This window comes from Palaemon carinicauda, chromosome 10 (genome assembly GCF_036898095.1).
Source record: "Palaemon carinicauda isolate YSFRI2023 chromosome 10, ASM3689809v2, whole genome shotgun sequence".
Taxonomy (NCBI): domain Eukaryota; kingdom Metazoa; phylum Arthropoda; class Malacostraca; order Decapoda; family Palaemonidae; genus Palaemon; species Palaemon carinicauda.
This window is the reverse complement of record NC_090734.1, coordinates 161,171,771-161,197,942: the sequence shown is the minus strand read 5'-3', so window position 1 is coordinate 161,197,942 and position 26,172 is coordinate 161,171,771. Positions and strand designations below refer to the sequence as shown.

General features: G+C 47.7%; 1 protein-coding gene across 1 annotated transcript in view; it reads left to right on the top strand.

The window, feature by feature from the left end:
- The window catches only part of LOC137648929 (uncharacterized protein KIAA0513), a 144,160-nt gene that overhangs the window by 50,417 nt on the left and 67,571 nt on the right, over positions 1 to 26,172 (top strand). Inside the window, exon 5 of the mRNA XM_068382120.1 lies at positions 5,788 to 5,913. Within this exon, the coding sequence (XP_068238221.1) occupies positions 5,788 to 5,913 (126 nt within the window). The remainder of the gene's footprint in view (positions 1 to 5,787; positions 5,914 to 26,172) is intronic.

Below are 26,172 nucleotides of genomic sequence, written 5' to 3'. Positions count from 1 at the left end.
ACGTTTCTCCTCAAGAAGACCTCTTGGGGATGGGAGACTTAGCTGCCAGTCCACCAAGAGGAGAGCACAGCGAGTCAGAACATGCGTTCTGGCAGGTCCTTGGATTGATGAGGGAGCTCAACAAAATCAAGGACCCGGAGACAGCCTCTCGCGAGGGGAAAGACACCGTGCTTGACGAGGTCTTTGGTGTCCAGAAGCCCCCCAAGACTAGCGCGGCTTTGCCCTGGTCTAAAGGGGTGAAAGGCGCCAGAGACAAGGTCAAAGCTCAACTCTCCGGTCTGGCCTCCTCAGGACGTTCTTCTGCCGGGTTCAAACTCCTCCCACCTCCTCTAGTCCAACAGAGGAGGTATTTCGAGATCGACGGGGAGTCTTGCATGTCTCTTCCACTCCATCATTCCGTGGAAGAACTAGCAAAGGGAACTTCTTTCGAGAAGCTCTCTACCCGGCAGGTGACGTTTGCAGCGTCAGAGACCCAGAACCTGGAAAAAGTCGCGAAGAATGCCATGCAGGCAACTTTGTGGCTTGATCTCTGGCTTGGATATCTGGGCATCCTATTGCGATCCGAGGATCTGTCCAAGGAGAGCAATAGGAAAGCTTTGGAGACCTTCCTCCTCTTGGGCACTCGCTCTATTGAGTTTCTAGCCCACCAGGTCACTAACCTGTGGGCCAACATGATCCTCAAAAGACGCGATACAGTGTCCGAGAGGTTCCATCCGAAGATCCCCACTGCAGACGTCAGCAGGCTCAGGCACTCCTCTATTTTTGGAGGGGAGTTACTGGAGCCTCGTGACATTGAGCAGACGGCGGAGAGGTGGAGGAGATCGAACCAGGACTCTCTCCTCCAAAGGGCCCTGACATCTCGGCCCTATAAACCTCCAGCCCCTCAACAACAACGTCAACAGCAGCCTCGCAAGACACCTAAGCAGGCTCCGGCAGCTAAGACAAGCGTGTCTAAGCCGCAGTCCTTTCAGCCGAAAGACAAGAAACGCGGCAAGTCCTCTAAGGGAGGTAGAACTCCTAGAGGAAGCGGCAAAGGTCGCAAACACTAGGAGTGGCAGCAACTCGGGGCCGACCCGTTGACAGTCTCTGTGATGTCAAGGGTATCGCGTCCCGTTCACAACATCTCTACCTCCCCTGACAGCGAATCCAGTGTCGTTGAACTCCTATGCCTTGGGATCGGCAAAGGGGTTGGCCCTTCGGGCAGAAGTCGAGACCATGCTCAAGAAGGATGCTCTCCAGGAAGTCGTCGACGACGGCTCCCCAGGCTTCTTCAGTCGACTCTTTCTTGTAAAAAAGGCGTCTGGAGGCTGGAAACCGGTCATCGACCTCTCAGCACTAAACAAGTTTGTCGTACAAACTCGTTTCAGTATGGAGACAGCGGACACGGTCAGACTTGCAGTGAGACCACAAGACTTTATGTGCACTCTAGATCTGAAGGACGCGTACTTCCAGATCCCCATCCATCCGTCTTCCAGGAAGTACTTAAGATTCAGCCTAGACGGCAAGACCTACCAGTTCAAGGTGCTGTGTTTCGGTCTCTCCACGGCACCCCAGGTGTTCACCAACGTGTTCACTCTGGTCTCGTCGTGGGCTCACAGGAACGGCATCCGTCTCCTTCGTTATCTGGACGACTGGCTAATCCTAGCAGACTCGGAATCGACCCTTCTGCGACACCAAGACAGGCTTCTGGAAGTTTTCCAAGATCTAGGGATCTTGGTAAATCTCGAGAAGTCCTCTCTGCGCCCTGCGAAGAAACTGGTATACCTAGGCATGAAACTAGACACGATTCTCCACAAAGCCTTTCCATCAGACGAAAGGATAGCAAGGCTGAGGAAGGTAGCAGAATCTTTCCTCAGACGAGAAGAGCTTCCAGCCCAACTGTGGTTACGTCTCTTAGGCCATCTATCATCTTTGGTTCGTCTTGTTCCAAACGGCCGCCTCAGGATGAGATCCCTTCAGTGGCGGCTGAAGTCACGATGGAATCAGGGAAACGATTCCCCGGACTTCCTAGTTCCCATAGGACCTTCGGAACGGGCGGATCTTCGATGGTGGCTGGACGACGAGAACCTACGGAAGGGAGCAGATCTTCTCGTCCTCCCCCCAGATTTGACTCTGTTTACGGACGCGTCAAATCAAGGGTGGGGGCCCCACATTCTGAACCAAAGAGCCTCAGGCCTTTGGTCAGAATCGGAAAGGTGCCTCCACATCAACCTGCTAGAATTGAAGGCCGTTTTTCTGGCTCTTCAACAGTTCCAACAAACCCTGGCGGGCCACTCCGTGGTGGTGATGAGCGACAACACCACAGTAGTGACTTATATCAACAAGCAGGGAGGTACCTTCTCGCAACAGCTATCCCATCTTACAGTAGAGATTCTGAGATGGTCCGAAACCCGCTCGATCTCACTATCAGCTCGCTTCATTCCTGGCAAGAGGAATGTCCTCGCCGACAGCCTCAGCAGGGCGACGCAGATAGTGAGTACCGAGTGGTCTTTGGATCCTCAGATAGCCAACAAAGTTCTGACTTTGTGGGGTTCCCCGACTGTAGACCTGTTTGCGACAGCCTTGAATTTCAGGCTGCCCCTTTACTGCTCTCCAGTTCCGGACCCCAAGGCTCTCTGGCAGGATGCATTTCAACACAGGTGGGACAACATCGACGTCTACGCCTTCCCACCGTTCTGTCTGATGAGAAGGGTGCTCAACAAGGCCAACCTATCGGTCAACCTCTCCATGACTCTCATAGCTCCGCTATGGCATCATGCGGAATGGTTCCCGGACCTTCTGCAACTCCAAACGGAACCCCCAAGAGAACTCCCTCCACGTCACGAGCTACTCAGACAACCACATTGCAACATCTTTCACAAGGCCGTAGCTTCGATTCGGCTTCACGCCTGGAGACTATCCAGCGACTCCTCACGGAGAGAAGATTTTCTCAACAGGTTGCGGACAGGATGTCTCGACACCTGCGAGAATCCTCTGCCAGCGTCTACCAGGTGAAGTGGAAAGTCTTTTGTGGTTGGTGTCGTGGAAGGAGTATCTCTCCGCTCGATGCCACTATTCCAACAATAGCGGAGTTCCTTGTATATCTTCGGGAGGAAATGCGCCTTTCGGTCTCGGCGGTGAAAGGCTATCGCTCGGCCTTAAGCTTAGCCTTCAGGCTGAAAGGAGTGGATATTTCCTCTTCGTTGGAACTTTCTCTACTCATACGCAACTACGAGCTTACTTGCCCCCAGTCGGAAGTCAGACCCCCTCCTTGGAACGTGGTTCAAGTGCTCAGGGCTCTGAAAAGAGCTCCCTTTGAACCATTACGCCAGGCGTCTGATCGCCACCTAACGTGGGAGACGGTGTTCCTAGTTCGCGTTGGCCTCGGCCAAACGAGTAAGTGAACTTCATGGTCTCTCCTACGACGTTGCCCATTCAAGGGGATGGGGGGAGGTAACGTTCAAGTTCGTCCCTGAGTTCATTGCTAAGATTCAAAACCCTGGGGTGTCGGATCCAAGATTCGACTCTTTCAAGGTAACGAGTCTACGTTCTGTAACAAGTGACCCAGATCATCTGTTACTGTGCCCAGTCAGGAGTCTGAGGCGCTACCTCAAAAGAACAGCTACAGCCCGTCCTCATGTGCAAGCTTTGTTTGTGAGCACAGGGAGGACAAAGAGTAGGGGCACCAAGAACTCCATCTCTTCATGGATTCGCAAGGTGATAAGCAGCACCTTGAATCCCGACTCTTCTCCGTCACGTCGTCCCAGAGCTCACGACGTCAGGGGTGTTGCTACTTCCCTGGCCTTCAAGAGAAACTTCTCTGTGACGCAGGTTCTACAAGCTGGGGTCTGGAAACGTCAGACGACGTTCACAGCCCACTACCTGCAGGACGTGACCCACAGGAACCTCGATACGTTTTCTATCGGTCCTGTGGTGGTTGCACAACAGCTGGTGTAACCTCAGGCTCCTTATTAGACAAGTAGCAGAAGGTTGAGGGCATTGTTAACCGGTTTTAGTCTGCGTGAATGAAAGAGCATGTCTTGCTCTTACTTCTTTCTTCATTCTCCCCTCTCTTGGGGATAGCAGCATCCAGGTCTTTGCGCAGCTGACCTCAACCTCTGCAGGTAAACCATGCTTCCTTGTGCTCCTAGTATTAGCCTTAATACTGTCGCGTCCCCCATACCCTGACGAGGTGGTATTGGGAACGTCCTAGCCTAGAGTTCCACATAAAGAACTCCAGGTCAACTTCCTAGGATGAGTCACGTTATTCTCCTTCACACACATCCTAGTAGGCCGCACGATGGTCAAACATGACAACGTGCGAGGGTTAGGGACTCCCGTTCCTTGAGTTCTACAACTCGGAATTGGAGTCCCCGGGTAAAGCCGAAGCCAGAAGGCTGGGGACTTTCCGCCCTTCCTAAGGGTAAGTCACCCCATGTAAATAGCGTGGTTTGTATTAGGTTACGGAACAAATGACAAATTTCGTAGATAATTTGTATTTTTCCTACCATACAAACCTTAGCTATATACGCAAATGTTACCCGCCAGCCCTGACCCCCAAGTCAAGTCCTACCTTTAAGTGAATTGAGCTATTTACAGTGTGTGAGGGGGGGGGAGGGGTAGCTAGCTACCCCTTCCCTAACTAGCAAGGGGGTAGTTAACCCTCGTTAAAATTTAATGGCTCGTCATTTCAGCTCCGCCAAAATAATACCCCATGTAAATAGCTAAGGTTTGTATGGTAGGAAAAATACAAATTATCTACGAAATTTGTCATTTTCTTAGTGTCAATTAAATACAAAACGAAAAAATTATGCCGAGTTTACATCCATTTCAATCGTTGCTAAAAATACGGCATCCGATTTCATCAGCAAACCACTATTTTTTGGGAAACATCATTTTATTCTAGAAAATTGCTACTCTTTAAATAGTTAATTGCACATTAAGAAAGCGTGTACTTTTGTTTTTAAATTTCGGGTGTGTTTTAAAAATCGAGTATTGTTGACTTCTTTTTGTTTTACTTTTGGCTGTGATCAGATCAGCTGACGTCTAGCTGCCGCTCTCGAGAGCGTACGAATACACTAACAAAGTATTGTTTATACCATTTCTTAACTTATTCAAACTGTCTATACAGTTGATATTACATAAGCACCAATGTGTTATAACCCATCAAATTTTTTTGTTTATTACATTTAAAACAACACACACACTCTCTCTCTCTCTCTCTCTCTCTCTCTCTCTCTCTCTCTCTCTCTCTCTCTCTCTCTCTGTGAGCTACTTTTCACTACCTCCCATTCCTTACCTCTCTCTATCTCTCTAACAAATGATATCTTTGTTGCTCCTCAAGGTTTCATTTATATTGAAAATCAATCATGATTCAATTTTCCTTACTTTCTCCAATCTCGCACCATCGGTCACATCGCGGTATTTTCGAAATTTCCGGAAAATCCGCGATATATGTATATACATGCGTTATGAAAAAAATCCGCGAAGTGGTGAATCCGCGATAGTCGAACCGCGAAGTAACGAGGGATCACTGTATAGAATTTTTAGTTGAGTTTCTCTATTACGTGGTTTTGGGTGGGCTAATATATGCCATTTGATAATATTATTATTACTTGCTAAGCTACATCCCTAGTTGGAAAAGCAAGATGTTATAAGCCCAATGGCTCCAATAGGGAAAATAGTCCAGTGAGGAAAGAAAACAAGGATATAAAATAAACTAGTATTCAGCGTTATAAGTATCTTCTTCAACTCTGTTGATCCGTAAACCTTACAGATGACTTTTAATATATTTTCTTCTTTTGACAGTTGAAGGTGAAGCCAAAGACGGTGTTGAAGGAGCAAGTACGTGTCTTTCTTCTCGATCTTTTAACTCAATCCACTCCTTACATGCTACAGGACCAGATCCTTATGATAAATTGCGTTATAGGCCAGGTGAGATAAAGATCTTTTTCTATAATGATTATAATAGGGGTATTACTTTCGGCGTAGCTGAAATGATGAGCCATTAATTTTTAACGAGAATTTACTACCCATACCTCTAGTTAGTGGGGGTAGGGGAGGGTAGCTTACTACCCCCCCCCCCCCCCCCCGCCCCCTCTCTCACACACCTGTGCTTGAGCTCACTTTGCTTGGAGGTAGAACTTCAAGGGGGTATAGGGTTGGCGGGCAAGTTTGGTTAAATAGCTAAAATTTGTATAATTAGAAAAAATACAAATTATCTACGAATTTTTCATTTGTTCCGTAACTGGAATACAAACCACGCTATTTAATAGGGGTGACTCACCCATTAGGAAGGGTGGATGTCCCAGCCAGTCTGGCTTTTGGCTTTGCCCAGGGACTCCTTATTTGAGTGTGTAAGCACTCAAGAAATAAGGAGTTCCTGCACCTCGCTAAAACCTTGCTACGCAAGGTCTGCGGCCTACGCAAGCTGTTTGTTAAGGTATGAAGAAGTGTGACTTGTCCTAGAAAGTTGTTCTGAAGTTCTTTAGATGGAAACTTGTAGACTAGGACTTTCCCAATACCACCTCGTCAGGGTATGGGTACGTAACAGTATTAATATTAATATTAGGAACACAAGGGAGCATGGTTTATCTGCAGTGGTTTGAGGTCACCTATGCAGAGAACCCAGGATGCTGCTTTCCCCAAGAGAGGGGATGATGAAGAAGAGAATAATGGCCAGTTAAACCTTTACATTCATGCAGACTAAAACCAGGTAACAATGCCCTCATCCTTCTGCTACTTGTCCAATAAGGAGCTTGAGGTTTTAAACCAGCTGTTGTGCAGCCACCACATGACCGATAGAGAACGTATCAAGTCTCCTGTGGGTCACATCTTGCAGGTAGTGGGATGTGAACATTGTTTGCCGTTTCCACACCCCAGCTTGAAGAACCTGCGTCACTGAAAATTTCTGTTGAAGGCCAGGGACGTAGCTATGCCCCTGACATCATGTGCTCTGGGGCGACGTGACGGAGGAGGGTCTGGATTCAGTGTCAGGTCAATGACCCTGCTAATCCATGCAGAGATGGTGTTCTTGGTGACCCTCCTCTTAGTCCTTCCTGTGCTGACGAATAGAGCTGGCACAAGAAGACGGGCTGCGGCTGTTCTTTTGAGGTACAGCCTCAAGCTCCTTACCGGGCATAGTAAGAGATGGTCTGGGTCATCTGTTACAGTACGGAGACTAGAAATCCGGAAGGAGTCGAATCGAGGATCAGCTACTCCTGGATTCTGAGTCTTAGCAATAAACTCAGGGACGAAGCTGAACGTTCCCTCCCTCCATCCCCTTGAATGGGCGATGTCATACGAGAGACCATGAAGTTCGCTGACTCGCTTGGTCGAGGCCAAGGCTAGCAGGAACACCATCTTCCAGGTTAGGTGACGATCTAATGCCTGGCGTAATGGTTCATAGGGAGGTCTCTTAAGAGACCTGAGAACTCGGACCACGTTCCATTGGGGAGGTCTCACGTCCGACTGAGGGCAGGTAAGTTCATAACTCAGTATGAGTAGAGAAAGTTCTAGCCATGAGGAAATGTCCATTCCTTTCAGCCTTAAGGCGAGGCTTAAGGCTGAGCGATAGCCTTTCACTGCTGAGACTGAAAGGCGCATTTCTTCATGCAAATACACGAGGAACTCTGCTATTGTTGGAATAGTGGTATCGAGTGGAGAGATACCCCTTCCACGACACCAACCACAGAAGACTTTCCACTTTGTCTGGTAGACTGGTGCTCAAGACATTCGCAGGGTCCAGACATCCTGACCGCAACTTGTTGCGAAAATCCTCTCTCGGAGAGGAGATGCTGGATAGTCTCCAGGCGTGAAGCCATAGTGAACCTATGGCTTTGTGGAAGATGTTGGCATAAGGTTGTTTGAGTAGATTGTGTCGTGGAGGGAGTTCTCTTGGGGGCTCCGTTAGAAGTTGCACAAGGTCTGGGAACCATTCTGTGTGATGCCATAGCAGAGCTATGAGGGTCATTGAAAGATAACCGATGTTCTGGTCTTGTTGAGTACCCTCCTCATCAGACAGAATGGGGGAAAGGCGTAAACGTCGATGTTGTCCCACCGTTGTTGGAAAGCATCTTGCCCGAGAGCCTTGGGGTCTGGGACTGGGGAACAGTACAGCGGAAGCCTGAAGTTCAGGGCCGTTGCGAAGAGGTCCACAGTCGGAGAAGCCCACAGAGTCAGGACTTTGTTGGCTACTAGATGATCCAAAGACCACTCGGTACTCCGTATCTGAGATGCTCTGCTCAGGTTGTCGGCGAGCACATTCCTTTTGCCCGGAATGAAGCGTGCCGATAGAGGTATCGAGTGGATTTTGGCCCATCTAAGTATCTCTTCTGCTAGATGGGATAGTTGCTGCAAAAAAGTACCTCCTTGTTTGTTGATGTAGGCCACTACTGTGGTGTTGTCGCTCATCACCACCACAGAGTGACTTGCCAGGTACTGTTGGAACTGTTGAAGGGCTAGAAAGACAGCCTTCATTTTTAGGAGATTTATGTGGAGGTACTTTTCTGACTCTGACCAGAGGCCTGAGGTTATGTGGTGCAGCACGTGGGGCCTCCACCCTTTTTTTTGAAGCGTCCGAAAACAGCATCAAATCCAGGGTAGGATGAGAAGATCCACTCCTTTTTGTAGGTACTCGTCTGCCTCCCACCACTGGAGATCCGTTAGTTCCACAGGTCCCATGGGGATCTGGATGTCCGGGGTGTTGTACACTTGATTCCACCGGGACTTGAGTCGCCACTGGAGGGATCTCATCCTTAGGCGAGCATTGGAAACTAGACGGGCCAGCGATGAAAGGTGACCGAGGAGACGTAACCATGATTGGGCTGGAAGTTCTTCTCATCTGAGAAAAGGTCTTGCGACCTTCCTCAGCCTTGCTATCCTGTCGTCTGATGGGAAGGCTTTGTGGAGAGTGATGTCTATAACCATGCCTAAGTATACCAGTCTTTGAGTGGGAAGCAGTGAAGACTTCTCAAGATTTACCATGATCCCCAGATCTTGGCAAAGTCTCAGAAGTTTGTCTTGGTGTTGAAAAGGGTTGACACCGAGTCTGCTAGGATTAACCAGTCGTCCAGATAACGGAGGAGACGGATGCCAATCCTATGTGCCCAAGATGATACTAGGGTGAACACTCTGGCGAAGAGTTGTGGTGCTGTGGAAAGACCGAAGCACAGCACCTTGAACTGGTATATTCTGTTGTCTAAGCTGAATCTTAAGTACTTCCTTGAAGATGGATGAACTGGAATCTGGAAGTACGCAATGAAGTCTTGCGGTCTTACTGCTAGTCTGACCGTGTCCACCGTCTCCATGCTGAACGGAGTTTGTTTGACAAACTTGTTCAGGGCTGAGAGGTCGATGACTGGTCTCCAGCCTCCAGACGCCTTCTTTACAAGAAAGATTCGACTGAAGAAGCCTGGGGATCCGTCAAGGACCTCTTGTAGAGCGCCCTTCTTCAACAGGGTCTGGACTTGTGCCCGAAGGGCTTGCCCCCTTGCCGATCCCATGGCAAGGGAGTTCAATGACACTGGATTTGTCATCAGGGGAGGTAGAGATGTTATGCACAGGACGCGATATCCTAGACTGATCACGGAGATTTTCCAGGAATTGGCCCCGAGTTTCTTCCACCTGTTTGAGCAACTTTGTAGGCATCCCCCCACTGGTGGAAATGCAGGGGGACTGCTTATCCTAGCATTTGCTGCCTCGGCTGCTCCCTCTAGGATTCTTGCCTCCCCTGGAGGAATTTTTGTCTTTCCTTTCTTTGACAGGAAAGGGCTTAGACACCAAGGTCTTCGCTGCTGTTGTCATCGTAGTGGTCTTGAACCGGACTGCTGTGGTGCTGGAGGCTTATAGGACTTAGATGTTGAAGCCCTATGAAGGAGGGAGTCTTGATGAGACTTCCTCCACCTCTCAACGGCATGTTCCACATCCTTAAGCTCGAACAGGAGGGATCCCTCTAGGGAGGAATGTTTGAGCCTATTGATCTCGGCATTAGGGACCTTCTGATAGAATCTCTCAGCTACTGCATCCCGACGTTTCAGGATGGTATTTGCCTACAAGTTCGAGATTTGGTGGTCCAGAAACTCGATCATGCGAGTACCTGAGAGCAAGAAGATTTCCATAGCATTCCTGGTACGTTCCTTGGAGAAGTCCTCGGAACGTATCAGGATACCTAAGGTCCCCGACCAGATATCGAGCCACGAAGTGGCTTGCATAGCACACATCGCAACTTTCTCCTGGTTGAGGAACTCGGCTGCCGAGAATGAGACCTGCTGGTTGGAGAGTCTCTCAAGAGGGACTCCCCTGGTTAGCTCTTCCAGCGAGTGGTGAAGAGGAAGAGCTAAACAGGGCTCCTCTAGGATCTCAAAGTACCTCCTCTGCTGTACGCGAGGAGGTGGGAGGAGCTTGTTGGTGGCACCGGAACGGTTGGAGGAGGACATCTCGGAGAGCTGTTGTGAGATCTTGTCCCTGGTACTCTTAACCCCCTGAGACCAAGGCAGGGCTGCACTGGTCTTAGAGGGGTTTTGAGTATCAAAGACACGGTCTTATTTTGCCCTCTCGATTAGGGATCTCTGGGTCGGAAAACCCGTTGAGAGCCCTCATTAGATTCAGAACTTGCCAAAACGCATGTTCTGACTCTTGCTGGTCTCCTGCTGTAGGACTTGCAGAGAAGTCTCCTATCCTCGAAGGCTCTTCTTGGGGAGAGTCGTGGACATTCCCTGAGTGGCTAGTTGGCTCCATCCTAGTCCTAGTAGAGGACTTTGGCAATGTTTTGGAGTCTTTAGATTCCTTCCTGGGAAGGATTTAAGACTCCAACATTGATGAGGGTGGCATGTTCCTTCCAATCCCCGACTGAGTAGACCCTTCAGCGCTAAGAGAGGTTTCCTCTATTGGTGCGATGGGGGAAAACCCATCCTCACTTGATTCCCTTGGGGACGGGAAATCTTCGTCCGAAAGGGAAGGAGAGGCAGTCTGAGGAATAGAAGGAACCTGCCTCGAAGGTCTGCGTGGAGTCAGTTTCGCCCTTGGGGAAGTGACCGCGTCTGGAACTCCTCTTTTTCTCTTCAAAGGGGTAGAAGAAGCCATGGTTCAGTGTCAAAATTCAGAGAAGACAGGCTTGAAAGCCTGAGTTACAGTTTTGATCAGGGCACCGAACCAGGGCTGTTGGCTGACAGATGCGCTGTCAAACATACACTTTGAAGGGACAGGAATTGAAGGATCCCTGCGAGGAGTCACTATCATTGGTGGGTTTGCCTGTGGTAACTTTGGGATCCTGGACCCCTCTGGATGTTTCCCTTCTCCCACAATGCGTGGTGGTATGCGCTTGTGGGAAGGGGAATAAGGCGATGGCGACCTTATCGTACGTTGTTCAGTAGTCTCGCGCGTGGGAGGATATTGACACTCGCGCGAGGGAGAGTAATGGCGCTCGCACGAAGGAAAATATCGGGGCTCGCGCACGGTCGCGCAGGATTATAACGTTGAGTGCATGCGTCTGTGCCGGCCGTAGGGCGCGCGCACGCAGGAGAAAGTTCCCTAGCGCACGGACGCGCAGTTGAATCATGTGGGGCGCGTGGTAGCGCGGGAGAATGTTGGCGCGCATCCCTTGGAGAGGATGGGCGAGTGTGCGCAGGGCGCGCGCGTTGGTACTGGTTGGCGCGTGGGACAAGGCAGCATTGCTGACTTCTCGGAAGTACTGCTTTCGGTTGACCGTTGGCGCGCAGGTTTTACCTGGCGCGTAGGATGATACACAGCTTGGCGCGCAGGAGAGTTGGATGTTGGGCGCGTATGCGCGTGGGCAGGAGACTGTTGGCGCATGGGAGAGCGCTGGCATGCAGGAGAGCGCCATTGCGCAGGAGGTTGATGGCGCGCAGGTGAATACTGGCGGGCAGATGGGCGGTGGCGCGTAGGAGACTGTTGGCGCGTGGGGGCAGTTTGTGCAGGGCGCGTGTGCGCAGTTTGCGCAGGGCGCACAGGAGAACGTGGGCGCATAGTGCGAGATGGAGCTATGCTCCTGTTGGAGCGTATGCGCGCGTTGGAGCGTATGCGCGCATTGGCGCGTACGCCCTTGATGCCCTGTGTTATTGTTTAGTGATGGGGCCTGATGAGCTACTAAAGAGCATTCGTCTGGTCTCGTTGGCGCGTAGCGCGTAGCGCGTATGTTGTTGGCGTGCAACAGCTTACCTGGGTGGAGCCTTGTTAGGCCCATGTAGCAATGGCAATGGCAGGTCGGCAGGTCTGTCGGGTGGAAGGTTGACGAGTCCTTTAAAAGGACGACCTTCCAACGAAGGAGATCGCGAACAATCTGCAGAAAGGTCCAGGATCAATGCAGGAGCAGTGTTGGATGATTGGTTTAGAGGTTCCTCTGCATTGAACTGCATCGAAGATGTTGAACCAAAGAGGCTCCTCCTCACTGCAGGTGAAGGAAGGCCTCTATGGCGAAGAGGAAGGCGAGCCTTCCGACGAATGCGCCCTCTGGGGGCCGTTGGATCAGCAAGCTGACCTTCTGCAGTCCTCCAAAGAGGAATCTCTGTAAGTGAACTCTCCCGAGGGGAAGAAACACTAGAAGGAGTGACTGACGATGAACAGGAACGGGAGAAACTAAGCCGTCAGCTACCATAGAGTTTGGAGTGGAAGAGGTGATGGGTGATACCGCATTGGATACCTCTGACACCACAACGTCGACAAGAGACAGAGGATCAATCTCTGACGGTGACGACGATTGCTTGACAGCGGCACCCAATCGGATGTAGTTAAGCAAAACCTCCTTGGAGGGCGAACCCGTAAGCCCCAAGGAGGACCTAAGCTGCAAAAGGGAGGTTAGTGACATATCCTCCCCGGGGGGAGAGGTGGAGCTGCTTCGCTAGGAGAAGCAACGTCATCTCTCGAGCCCCGAGGTTGGTTAACAATACATCTGTCTACGCTACCACTCGATGGTCTCTCTAAAGAGACCGAGTGGGAGCTTCAGAGGAGGTTTGGGCAACGGAAGAAGAGGCCTTGGGTTTTCCTCCTTTCGAAGCAACCTTCGAAGGAAAAATATCCCGCTTGGACTTCTTCCATCATCGCGAAAACCTCTCCCACTGGGAGGCAGACCACTCCCTACACTTGTTGTTGCTATCACACCGTTGGCCCCTACAAGAAGGAAAAGGGGCGTGAGGATCAGTCTCGACTGCCGTCATGAATGTTCCACAGAGGCGGTCAGGAAACCCAGGGCAGGTGCGCATGATCGCAGAGGCCAACTTCACATATACAGAACTAGAAAAAGAAAAGAACAAAAGCAATTAAATGGCTGCCAATATGACGGCGAGGATGAGAGCGGACACGTCCGACCACTATCCGAGCCGAGAGCAAAGGCTCAATCACAGGTGTGTGAGAGGGGGGGTAGCAAGCTACTCTCCCCTGCCCTCACTAGTCATCTCGGTAGTAAACCCTCATTAAAAATTAATGGCTCATCATTTCAGCTACGCCGATAGTAATACCCTTATTAAATAGCGTGGTTTTGTATTCCAGTTATGGAACAAATACATTATTTCAGTCCATTCTTAAGAATGCCTGCTATTCTTGTTTTTCTAACTACAGTATTGTCTTCTGCTTCACCATCCATTTCTTTGCTATTTAAGAATTTAGTCACATTACTATACCTTGATTCCAATATGCTTCTTCTGGTTAATTTTTATTGTTTCCTCAGGGCAATATTACTGCTAACCTTTCTTATCTCGCTAAAGTTTGGTCGTCTTCTCTGGAGATTGCCAGAGAAATGTGTTATTTCTATGGCATGTACACATATATGCAGATAACAAAATGTTCTTATCAGTAATTAATGTATGATTAATTTGTAAGTACAAAATATTACAAGAAAAACAAATATGAGAAGCAAGAAAACTAGGTGGTAATGACAGGGTTACATCCAACAGACCTTAATTTTTTTTTCACCTGATGTAGAGCACCATTTCCATTTGGCCCATGGGAGGTTGGTTTTATCCCTCTTGGATGTCCCTTCCTCTTCTTTGGTAAAATATATTGCAGTGGTGAGAGAGAGAGAGAGAGAGAGAGAGAGAGAGAGAGAGAGAGAGAGAGAGAGAGAGAGAGAGAGAGAGAGAGAGAGAGAGAGAGAGAGAGAGAGAGAAAAAAAAATATAGGTCTTTGTCATGGAATCTATGTTACCTTGATTAGCTGAGATCTGTGCTACCTGAACGTTTCTAGCGAGGATAGTTTATGGAATACTTTTCATATTTCTTCGAAGATAATGTGAAATTCCATTTATTGATCTCCAAGGGGAAGACATCACTGGATAAACATTTACTCTAGGCCATATGGATAGTCACTCCAATTTGAATTACTGTAATTTTAGTAATTTCTCTTGATATTTATGAAGTCTTTGACAGTGTTTAGGTTAAATCTTCTCTTTATAAACTTGCTTCAATCTTTTTGTTGATGGTATATACTCTCTGCTCCCTTCCTCATCTCTCATTTGTCCCTACGAGCATACATACCTTTTGTGCTATAAGATAGGGAATGTCTTCAGCGGAGCCAGAGCAGTCGTTGAAATTGTTAATGGGGTATTTAACGACAGGTGGGGATTCTGGGTGAGGCAGTCCCTCCCACACTCCTGTCAAAGACTTCACTTTTGTCTTCAAAACAAGTACTGTTTTGTCCTATTAATCTTTTTTTCATACTTTTTAGTTTGAGTGTTTGATATCACCTTCTTGTTAATAATGGAACAAAGCAGGAAAGTGAGTGTTGGTTGGACACTGCATTGTTCTATGACTAAATTGACAATAGATCCACTCACTTCGCAGTTAGATACCTAATTGTTAGCAATTATCATCTTTTACCGAGTATAAGGCATGGCCCTCTATTAGCTGGCGTTTTCTTAGAGGAGCGGTCGTCGTTCTTGGCAACGTGCATAACAATGCTGGAGAGACTGGTTAACACTTGGTACTCGTTAAGTTTGCTGTTCGCTGATGCATGTGGTTACACCCCCCTGGCATGGTTTCAGGGAGTATGCTTCTGAAGAAGGGAGAAGAATAACCCAAGGAAGGTTTGGCCTTGAAGGTAGGCCATCTATGCCTTTTGAGGGAGTGGGTTACTAAGGCTGTTTTGCCTCGGGTTTCCCCAGTGGCTACACCAGTAATTCAGTTGTGACCCCAGTGATGATCCCCGCAGAGTGTCCTAAGCTATGTAGACTGCAAAGAACACTTTTGTCCTTGTCAGAGGAGAAGTGCAGATGCAGGAAAGATGTAGAAGGCTTTGGAGCTGGTTAACATGTATGTATGCTCTTGATGCTTATCCCCTGTGATTAGTGCGTGTCACCCATGTTCCTCTCTTCTTTTCCCCTATGCCTGTCACCCCTATCCCTGAGCCTGTGGCTCCCTCCCTTTCTGTACATGTCACCTTAGCCCCTTTATCTCTGTCACAGGTGCCAGTGAGTGTTTCTGCTGCTTCCCCAGTGTCATGATTCCTAGCAGAGCAACCCATGTGGTCTATCCCCTTGGGTAACTTCATTGTCGATGGTCCTTTAGACCTTGACTTCTCTGCTTGCAGAACTTGCGAAGAAGGCTCGTAGGAGGAAGAACCAAGTTTGCTTCTCTTCCAGCTCTTCTTCCCCTCCTAATTCTGAATCTGATGCTGCTTCCAATAAGAAGAAGTCAAAAAAGTCCAGGAAGGCTAGCCGTAACCATAAGAATAGGGCTTCTTACAGCACCACCTCTGTTTTGAGGGCTGTTGGATGACCACAACCCTCCATGGTCATGCCCTGGGTTCCCCGAGCTACCCAGCAACCAGGTGAGGTAGAGTTGCAAGCACTTGTATACATGTTGGTCGTATGTTGAAAGAATTTGAGTGTGCTCCTTCCTGCCTGTACAGTCGACTACTGCTCCCTTCTCAGAATGGGGCACTGCTGTATCCCATACTGAGAAGAGGGAACTCAATATTAGGGTTCCTAGTGGTGCAACCTGTTTGGTTTCTCCCCTTGGGGAGCTTCATCATCAATAGCTACTCAGACCTAGACCTCTCTGCTTGAAGAGCATGAGGAAGGAGTTCTTTCAGCTTCTTCTCCTTGTCCTCTTCCAATTTTGTTTATGGCACTTCTAATGACAAGTTTAAGTCCAGGAAGGCCAGTTGTAGTTGCAAGAGTAGGGCTCTCTATAACACCACCTCTTGTTTGGGTGGACGATACCCATCTGTTTCTCGGCCTTGTGGCTCAGGTTCAAGCTGGGACAGAAGTGCATGGCCCTGTGTTGAGAAGATGGCACCTCTTGAGATGGTCATTGCAGAAAGTTGACAGCCATAAGTTAGTTGTTGAGGGACCAGAGCTCCCTCTTCACCTTGATCATTAGAGAAAAGAGTATGAGGTAGTACTTCTGTTCGTATCATGATCGGTGCTAGAGATTTTTCTTTCCCTGATGACTATCAACCTGATTCATCATCAGTTCCCGATTACATTGTTGGATCTGTGCCTTCTTCAGAAAGCTTTTCTTTGCTCGGAGGGTGTAGATCTCCCGAGCAGCCTGCCGAACCCTCTACCAAGCAGCTCGGTTTTAGCGGGTGACTTCCCACCCACCAATAAGCAAGTCTCCCTATTTCAAAGGACGAAAGGTTTGCATAAGCGTAGGAAACAATAAGAAAATATACAATTAATTTATATTTTTCAATATCAAACTTAGCCGGTGATCATATAAGCTGTCAGCTCTGCTGCCCGACAGAAAAACCTAAGGACAAAATACGCCAGCGATCGCTATACAGGTGGGGGTGTACATCAACAGCGCCATCTGTCGAGCAGGTACTCAAGTACTCCATGTAAACACAGAACCAATTTTCTCTCTGTCGTGCCACCGGCAAGACCTACTAAATACGCTGTTGCTTACTGGATTGATTTTCACAGATTTTGGTGAAGTACTCATTTCTAGTTATTAGCTTTCGCTTTGCAGAGGTTATCTTCAATACTTCCTTGCATTCTTTGATTGAATTTTGGATTATTTGTTGACGACTTGGATAGATTTTGAATTTCCCTTTTGACTAATTCAAGATGGCTGACCCTTCTCAAGTCCCTAAATACAGAAAGTGTAGTGCTAGGGACTGCTCAAGGCGTCTTCCGAAGGCCTCTATCGATCCGCACACTGTTTGTTCCAATTGTCGGGGTAAAACCTGTCAATTGGAAGATCGATGTGAGGAATGCGTTGGGCTTTCGGAATTCGATTTTCTCGAATTCCTGAAATATTCACGTAGGCTAGAGAGAGATAGAGTCAGGAGGAGTTCATCTCGCTCAGTTGATTTTTCCTCTCCCCATGCCCCACAACCTATTCCTTCCCCTGTAGTGGTTGCTCCTGATCCCCCTTCTAGCACTCAACAACCTTCGATGGCAGATATGATGCGTGCCATCCAGGCTCTGGGTGAGAGAGTCGAGTCATTGGCGTGTGACCGTAACCAACTCATGGCAGACGTCAGGGAGTTGAAGGGTAAGAGTGCAGTGGGTAGTGACATAGTGAGTGGAAGTGTTGTAAAAAGTGTTAGTGTTGCGCTTGAGGGTGCGTCTGTTCGTGCCTGTCGTCCTCCCAGTCCGGGACCTCTTGCAAGCTCCCAAGCCCAGGGGAGAAGCAATGTCGTACGACCAAAGGGTTCGACAGGCTTTAATCAGCGGACAGACGTTCCCTCCGTGGTTTCGGACGTATCTTGCCAAGATCGCCCCACCCACAAGAAGATGAGAGAGCCCGTTTATTCCTCGTCTGCGGAAGATGTTTCTCGGAAGAAACAATGGACCAAGGTCTCACGACCTCTCAAACGCAAGGTCCCTTCCGCGCAAGTCCAACGGCCCAGTTGTAGCCACTGGGTCAGTTCGGACTCGCTGCAGTCTTCAGATGACTGCACACCTCCTAAGAGAGGCAAAGCGGTACCGCAACAGGCAGTAACTCCGTCTGTTGCCGCACCTGCTACTGTAGACCCTAAGTGGGCTTTACTGCAGACCATGCAGACCCAGTTGTCATCTTTAATGCAGGACTTTCGTGCGGAGAAGGTTGACGCTGCACCCGTTAGCCTACAACCAACCACGGTTGTGCGTCCAGTTGACGCTGAGGCTACCTTCTCCCGCACTCCAGCTGTGAGAGTCCCGCCACCCATGCGCACTGTACCCTGCCAGCCGCATGTTGACGTTCGCCGACGCACGGAACCCTCCGTTGACGTCCGCGAGTTACAACAACAACAACCTAAGTTGTTTTGTTTTGACGCGGTGCGTCAACCTCCGCAACCCACTGTGGTTACCCCTACTCGCCCACAGCAGACTAGACAGTCGGGAGTAGACGCTTTGCGCCCCCGCGCAGCTATGGTTGTTGCCAGCTCACAGACTGACCAACAGTTCCATGACGTTGCGTCCAGTGCAGTCACGTATGCACCCGTGCTGCCGGACTCAGCTGACCAGCCAATGCCTACTCCTTTGCCGCTTCCTCCTCAGCATTCAGACGATGGACTCTCTGATGATGACGACGCTGCACACCTTGACGACCCGCACACGGACATCGACGAACCCAAGACCACGCCTCCCTCCTTAGACTTTAGGAAAGTGCTTGCACTGTTCAAGGATATGTATCCTGATCAGTTTGTTTCTGCGGCCCCACGCTCACCTCCATCTGAGTTCGCTTTAGGCACGCAGTCATCCGCGCCTGCCTTTACGAAGCTCGTCCTCGCCCGCTTGTCCAAGAGAGCTTTAAGGGTGTTGGGAGATTGGATGCAGTCCAAAAAGCACCTGGGGAAGACAGCTTTCTTGTTTCCCCCTGCGAAACTCGCTTCCAGATCGAGCGTCTGGTATGCCACGGGAGAAGTTCTCGGCTTGGGAGTTCCTGCCTCTGCCCAGGGCGACTTCTCAAGTCTAGTAGACTCTCCCCGCAGGCTGGCCATGAGACGCTCCAAGATTTGTTGGACTCCTTCAGATTTAGATCATCTGATGAAAGGAGTGTTCAGAGCGTTCGAAGTTTTTAACTTTTTGGATTGGTGTTTGGGAGCGTTGAGCAGGAAGACCTCCCCTTCTGACAAGGAAACTTCCATGCTCATTATGTCCTGCATGGACAAGGCCATACGGGACGGTTCCAGTGAACTTGCGGCTTCGTTCGTTTCCGGGGTCCTCAAGAAACGAGAAAACCTTTGCTCCTTCTTGTCAGCTGGAGTAACGCAATGTCAGAAGTCGGAGCTTATGTTTGCTCCTCTCTCGAAGTGCCTTTTCCCAGAGGAGTTGATCAAGGAGATTGCTGCCTCCTTGATTCAAAAAGACACGCATGACCTAGTTGCATCATCTGCACGCAAAGCCACCCCTTTACCTTCCGTGTCTAGACCCAGGATGGATACTCCAGCGTCAAGATTCATTCCGCCCTTTCGTGGCAGAGCCTCCAGCAGAGGAGGTGCTCGTGCCGAAGGGAAACGTGGGAGCAAGAAGAAAGGTACCAAGTCCTTTAGAGGCAGAGTCTGACTGCCACCTTCTTCAGACAGCAGTGGGAGCCAGACTCAAGAACTACTGGCAGTCCTGGGAGAACAGGGGCGCAGATGCACAATCTGTGAAGTTGCTCAGAGAAGGGTACAAGATCCCATTCTTGCGCAAGCCCCCTCTAGCAACGACTCCCATCGACCTCTCTCCCAGGTACAGAGAGGAGGACAAGAGACTAGCTTTGAAGCAAGAGGTGTCTCTCTTACTAGAAAAGGGAGCGGTAGTCAAAGTCCGGGACCATCAATCCCCGGGCTTCTACAACCGTCTCTTCTTAGTGGTAAAGAAGACAGGAGGGTGGAGACCGGTGCTAGACGTCAGTGCTCTGAATGTCTTTGTCACCAAGCAGACGTTCGCCATGGAGACGACAAAGTCTGTGCTAGCAGCGGTCAGGAAGGAAGACTGGATGGTCTATTTAGACCTCAAGGACGCTTACTTTCACGTCCCCATCCACCCAGATTCCCAACCTTTTCTAAGGTTCGTTTACGGGAAGGTTGTCTACCAATTTCAAGCCCTGTGCTTTGGCCTAAGCACGGCGCCTCTTGTCTTTACGAAACTGATGAGGAATATTGCCAAATTCCTGCATTTAGCAGACATCAGAGCCTCCCTCTATTTGGACGACTGGCTTTTAAGAGCTTCGTCCAGTCGTCGCTGTCTGGAGAATCTAAAGTGGACTCTAGATCTGACCAAGGAATTGGGTCTCCTGGTCAATATGGAAAAGTCCCAACTGGTCCCATCCCAAACTATAGTGTACCTAGGGATGGAGATTCACAGTCAAGCTTTTCGGGCTTTTCCGTCGGCCCCCAGAATAAGTCAAGCCCAAGGATGCATCCAGAACATGCTAATGAAGGACCGATGTTCAGTCAGACAGTGGATGAGTCTGATAGGGACGCTTTCATCACTGGACCAGTTCATTGCATTAGGGAGACTGCACCTCCGTCCCCTTCAATTTCACCTGGCTGTTCACTGGAGAAAGGACAAGACGCTAGAAGCGGTCTTGATCCCTATTTCCGAGAAGATGAAGTCATCACTGACCTGGTGGAAGCACAACATCAACCTCAGAGAGGGTCTACCACTGACTGTTCAGACCCCCAATCACGTTCTCTTCTCGGACGCATCGGACACGGGCTGGGGTGCGACATTAGACGGTCGGGAATGCTCGGGCACCTGGAACTCGGAGCAAAGAGCGTTACATATCAACTGCAAGGAGCTACTGGCAGTTCATCTGGCCTTGAAAAGCTTCAAGTCCCTCCTTCTAGGCAAGGTGGTGGAGGTGAACTCCGACAACACCACGGCCTTGGCGTACATCTCCAAGCAAGGAGGGACCCATTCTATGAAGTTGTACGAGATCGCAAGGGACCTCCTCACCTGGTCAAGAGATCTAAACCTATATCTAGTAACGAGGTTCATTCAAGGCAACATGAATGTCATGGCGGACCGCCTCAGTCGGAAGGGTCAAATCATCCCAACAGAATGGACCCTTCACAAGAATGTATGCAAGAGACTTTGGGCCACATGGGGCCAACCTACCATAGATCTCTTTGCAACCTCAATGACCAAGAGGCTCCCAAATTATTGCTCGCTGATCCCGGACCCAGCAGCAGTTCATATAGATGCCTTTCTACTGGATTGGTCCCATCTAGACCTTTATGCATTCCCCCCGTTCAAGATTGTCAACAAGGTACTGCAGAAGTTCGCCTCTCACGAAGGGACAAGGTTAATGTTGGTTGCTCCCCTCTGGCCCGCGAGAGAATGGTTCACCGAGGTACTGCAATGGCTGGTGGACGTTCCCAGAACTCTTCCACTAAGAGTGGACCTTCTACGTCAGCCACACGTAAAGAAGGTACACCCAAGCCTCCACGCTCTTCGTCTGACTGCCTTCAGACTATTGAAAGACTCTCGAGAGCTAGAGGCTTTTCGAAGGAGGCAGCCAGGGCGATTGCTAGAGCAACGAGGACATCCACTCTTAGAGTCTACCAGTCGAAGTGGGAAGTCTTCCGAAGCTGGTGCAAGTCGGTATCAGTATCCTCAACCAGTACCTCTGTAACTCAAATAGCTGACTTCCTTTTATACCTGAGGAAGGAAAGATCTCTTTCAGCTCCCACGATCAAGGGTTACAGAAGCATGTTGGCATCAGTCTTCCGTCACAGAGGCTTAGATCTTTCCAACAACAAAGATCTACAGGACCTCCTTAAGTCTTTTGAGACCTCGAAGGAGCGTCGTTTGGCCACACCAGGTTGGAATTTAGACGTGGTACTAAGATTCCTTATGTCAGAAAGGTTCGAGCCACTACAATCAGCCTCCTTTAAAGATCTCACTTTAAAGACTTTTCCTCGTCTACTTAGCTACAGCTAAAAGAGTCAGTGAGATACACGCCTTCAGCAGGAACATCGGATTTTCATCTGAAACGGCTACATGTTCTTTGCAGCTTGGTTTTCTAGCCAAAAACGAACTACCTTCTCGTCCTTGGCCCAAATCGTTCGATATTCCAAGCCTTTCTAACTTGGTTGGAAATGAAATAGAAAGAGTCTTGTGCCCTGTTAGAGCTCTTAAGTTCTATTTGAAACGAACTAAACCTTTACGAGGACAGTCAGAAGCTTTATGGTGTGCTATTAAGAAACCTTCTTTACCTATGTCGAAGAATGCAGTTTCCTATTATATTAGACTGTTGATACGAGAAGCTCATTCCCATCTGAATGAGGAAGACCTTGCTTTGCTGAAGGTAAGGACACATGAAGTTAGAGCTGTCGCAACTTCAGTGGCCTTCAAACAAAGCAGATCTCTGCAGAGTATAATGGACGCAACCTATTGGAGAAGCAAGTCAGTGTTCGCGTCTTTTTATCTTAAAGATGTCCAGTCTCTTTACGAGAACTGCTACACCCTGGGACCATTCGTAGCAGCGAGTGCAGTAGTGGGTGAGGGCTCAACCACTACATTCCCCTAATTCCATAACCTTTTTTAATCTTTCTCTTGAAATGTTTTTTTATTGTTGTTTTTGGGTTGTCCGGAAGGCTAAGAAGCCTTTCGCATCCTGGTTGATTTGGCGGGTGGTCAAATTCTTTTCTTGAGAAGCGCCTAGATTAGAGGTTTTGATGAGGTCCTTTAGTATGGGTTGCAACCCTTGATACTTCAGCTCCTAGGAGTCGCTCAGCATCCTATGAGGATCGCGAGGCTCAGTAAGGAAGACGTACTTAAAAAGGCAGAGTAATTGTTCAAGTCGACTTCCTTACCAGGTACTTATTTATTTTATGTTTGTTATTTTGAATAACTGCTAAAATGAAATACAAAATACTTAGCTCTTAATAATGTAAACAAGTAATGCTGGTCTCTACCCACCCCCCTGGGTGTGAATCAGCTTATATGATCACCGGCTAAGTTTAATATTGAAAAATGTTATTTTTATTAATAAAATAAATTTTTGAATATACTTATCCGGTGATCATATATTAAAGGACCCTCCCTTCCTCCCCAATAGAGACCCAGTGGACCGAGGAGAAAATTGGTTCTGTGTTTACATGGAGTACTTGAGTACCTGCTCGACAGATGGTGCTGTTGATGTACACCCCCACCTGTATAGCGATCGCTGGCATATTTTGTCCTTAGGTTTTTCTGTCGGGCAGCAGAGCTGACAGCTTATATGATCACCGGGTAAGTATATTCAAAAATTTATTTTATTAATAAAAATAACATTTTTCCAATCTATACAAACCTAAATCCTTAAAGTTAAACTTCCCACCCAAACTACTGTACCTGGTTAAAAGGTTTAAATGGCCCTTTCTGTTCTGCTAAAGATGTTCCCTATTTTAAAGAATGACCAAGGTTTGTAAAGCTAGGCAAAATGTAAATTACCTTTAAAATTCATTATATTATTAACCTGGAGTTCTTTTTTGTACCATGTTCTCTACCCTTGTGTCTGAACCAGTCTAATGTATATACTCTTCACCTACTGAATATTCAACACATTAATTTGACCTACACCTTTCATGCTTCCATTGTTTGTACAGTACTTAGCAAAGAATCACCCCTTTTTTTATTTCTATCCATCAACTTATTCAAATAGAATCTCATGACATTAATTGTCAGGTCTGATGCCTCCAAAGTAATTTACCATTCAAGGTAAATTTAGACTTTCCTTGTAAGGATTGTACAGTATATTTCAAATGGCTAAATCTGCTTTTATGAAATAAGTGGGATGTTTAGATGTCAATAATTATTTTCATTTTTCCATTGTACATTTTTGCATATGTGTTCTCGTATCACAAATTAGCTGAGATTATTTACATAGCTGCATGTGTACTGCCTATACACACCTATGCATAAAGTACATGAATTCTTACGCCGATAAAATCTTTTGATGAGTCATACTCAACAGGTGTTCTGAAAAAGTTATAATTATCTTCACCTGTAACCCGTAGGCTTCAAACACCTGTAGTGTCAGAGCACTTACTTTATATCTGTATCATTTGTTGTCGATGTAGTGAATACTACGGAGATGTCAATTGTGTTTTGTTTGTAGTCTTTTCAGTTTTGAAAGTTTGTTACATGTACCATGGATATGATGTTAGCAGAGAGTGAGTAGTTTTTCTTGTTGCTAATATTTTTCATTTGATTTTGTGGCTGTTCTTTTTAAGATTGTAATAGATTTAAAGTAAATTGGTTGTGAATTACATATAAATAACTGGTGTCTTGAGGTTGAAAATAGTAATTAAACACAGCCTCCTATTTTACTGCATAATGCAGTAAAAAATTTCAGATGATCACAAGTATCAGTACTTTTTCATAGCAAAAGTACTGTATAGGATTAAAGGTATTGATGGGAAACAGTAATCAATAGTGACATGAAATGAGAACCATACCCCGTATTACTACTACTACTACTACTACTACTACTACTACTACTACTACTCTTGGGTATTATTATATATAAAATAAATAAGGTTTTCACAGAAACACTTGCGTAAGTTCTTAAGCCATATAATAAGTGAAAATAATCAAAACAAGTGAGCAAGTCCTGAACGCGGACATGGTCCTCGTAGAGGACATACCTCCGCCAAGGTGATCTTCAAATGTACTTGACCTTCACGTGACCTTGACCTTCAGGTGACCTTGACCTTCACGTGACCTTGACCTTCACGTGACCTTGACCTTCAAGTGACCTGCTTGACTTTTGACCTTCAAGTGATCTTTGTTCATTTGCCACTGATACTTAATATGACATTGATATAATGCACCAATATGACCTTGACCTTTGACCTTTATAAATTTGAACATCACCCATGGGTTGCGCCTGGACTAGGACTTCCCTGTTGGCTTATGCAAAAGTCAGTGCTTTATTTCTGTCTCTTGATATGGCCACTTATGTCATAGTGACACCAGTGACCCCTGTGACCTTGACCTTGGGGTGACCTTGACCAAAATTTAATCAGTTCTTCCATACACATTGGGGAACTACTTGGCCAAGTTTGAAGTGATTCCGTGTAGAAATGTGGCCTCTACGTTGTCCACAGACAGACAGACAAACAGAGAAACAAACAAACAAACAAACAAACAAACAAACAAACCGAACCGAAAACATAACCTCCTGGCGGAGGTAATAAACGTAATACACTGGAGGAGCTGTAAACAGTGGCGGGCTACGGGAAAGACTGCTTGCAATAATACCAGATAATTAAAATATGAAATGCATGCCACATGAGATGATATAAATGCTACATAGTATTCCCTATGCTCCATTAAACAAGAATACTTGCATACATGTATTCCTAACACAACATATATGCTAAATGTGTATTAGCAATAAAGGTATATATAACAATGATAATCATATATACTGTATATGTAAATAATTATAATGATAATCCATCACCTCCCCCTCCCCTTTGCGTTCAATGAACTATATGAACGGGTATGGCGTCTCGGTGAACGCCAATACTCAGCTTGAGTGCCACTTTGCTGTTGTTGACTAGTAGTAGGGACAACATCCTTCTTCTTTGGAGATTGCTGTGTCTCGTCAGGCAAATGTGAAGGAGAATGAGGTACAGGGCGTAAGAAACGGCGGTTACGCCATAATATTCTTCCTGAGGGTAACTTCACATGGTAGTCTCGTGACCTACCAATGCCCATAATAATGCCAGTCTTATCCCATCGCTTGGAGATAGGGTCTTGGATACGGACATTATCATTGAGTTTGAGTGGTTCCAAAGGGTGTGCACGGCTGTCGTACCTTATTTTGGCTGCTTCTGTACGTGATGCTACACGAAGGTCATATTCATTTGCTTTTTCTTGCCACTCCTGCTTGAACGATGATGCATGGGCTGGGATGCATGATCGAAGGGCTTGGCCATATAATATCTGCGCTGGAGAAAGGCCAGCATAGTTAGGAGTATTCCGTATTTCCAATAATCCTTTGTCGAAATCTTCGGTGTCGATGTTCCCAGAAGGTGCTACTGTACTTTTAGGATAAAATGTTTGACCTTCTTCACGGCTGCTTCGACATGGTCATTACTTTGGGGATAGTAAGGTGTGGATATCACATGTTGAACACCCCATCGGGTTAGAAAATTCTTGAATTCTGAGCTGGTGAACTGAGGTCCACCATCTGTCCTCAGCCTTACTGGAACACCTAAGTCTCGGAAGATGTGACTGAAGTGTCGTGTTGTTACTTCCGCTGTAGTATTGGTACCAAATTTTACAACTACAGGCCATCCAGATAGTCTGTCAACATACACCAGGAA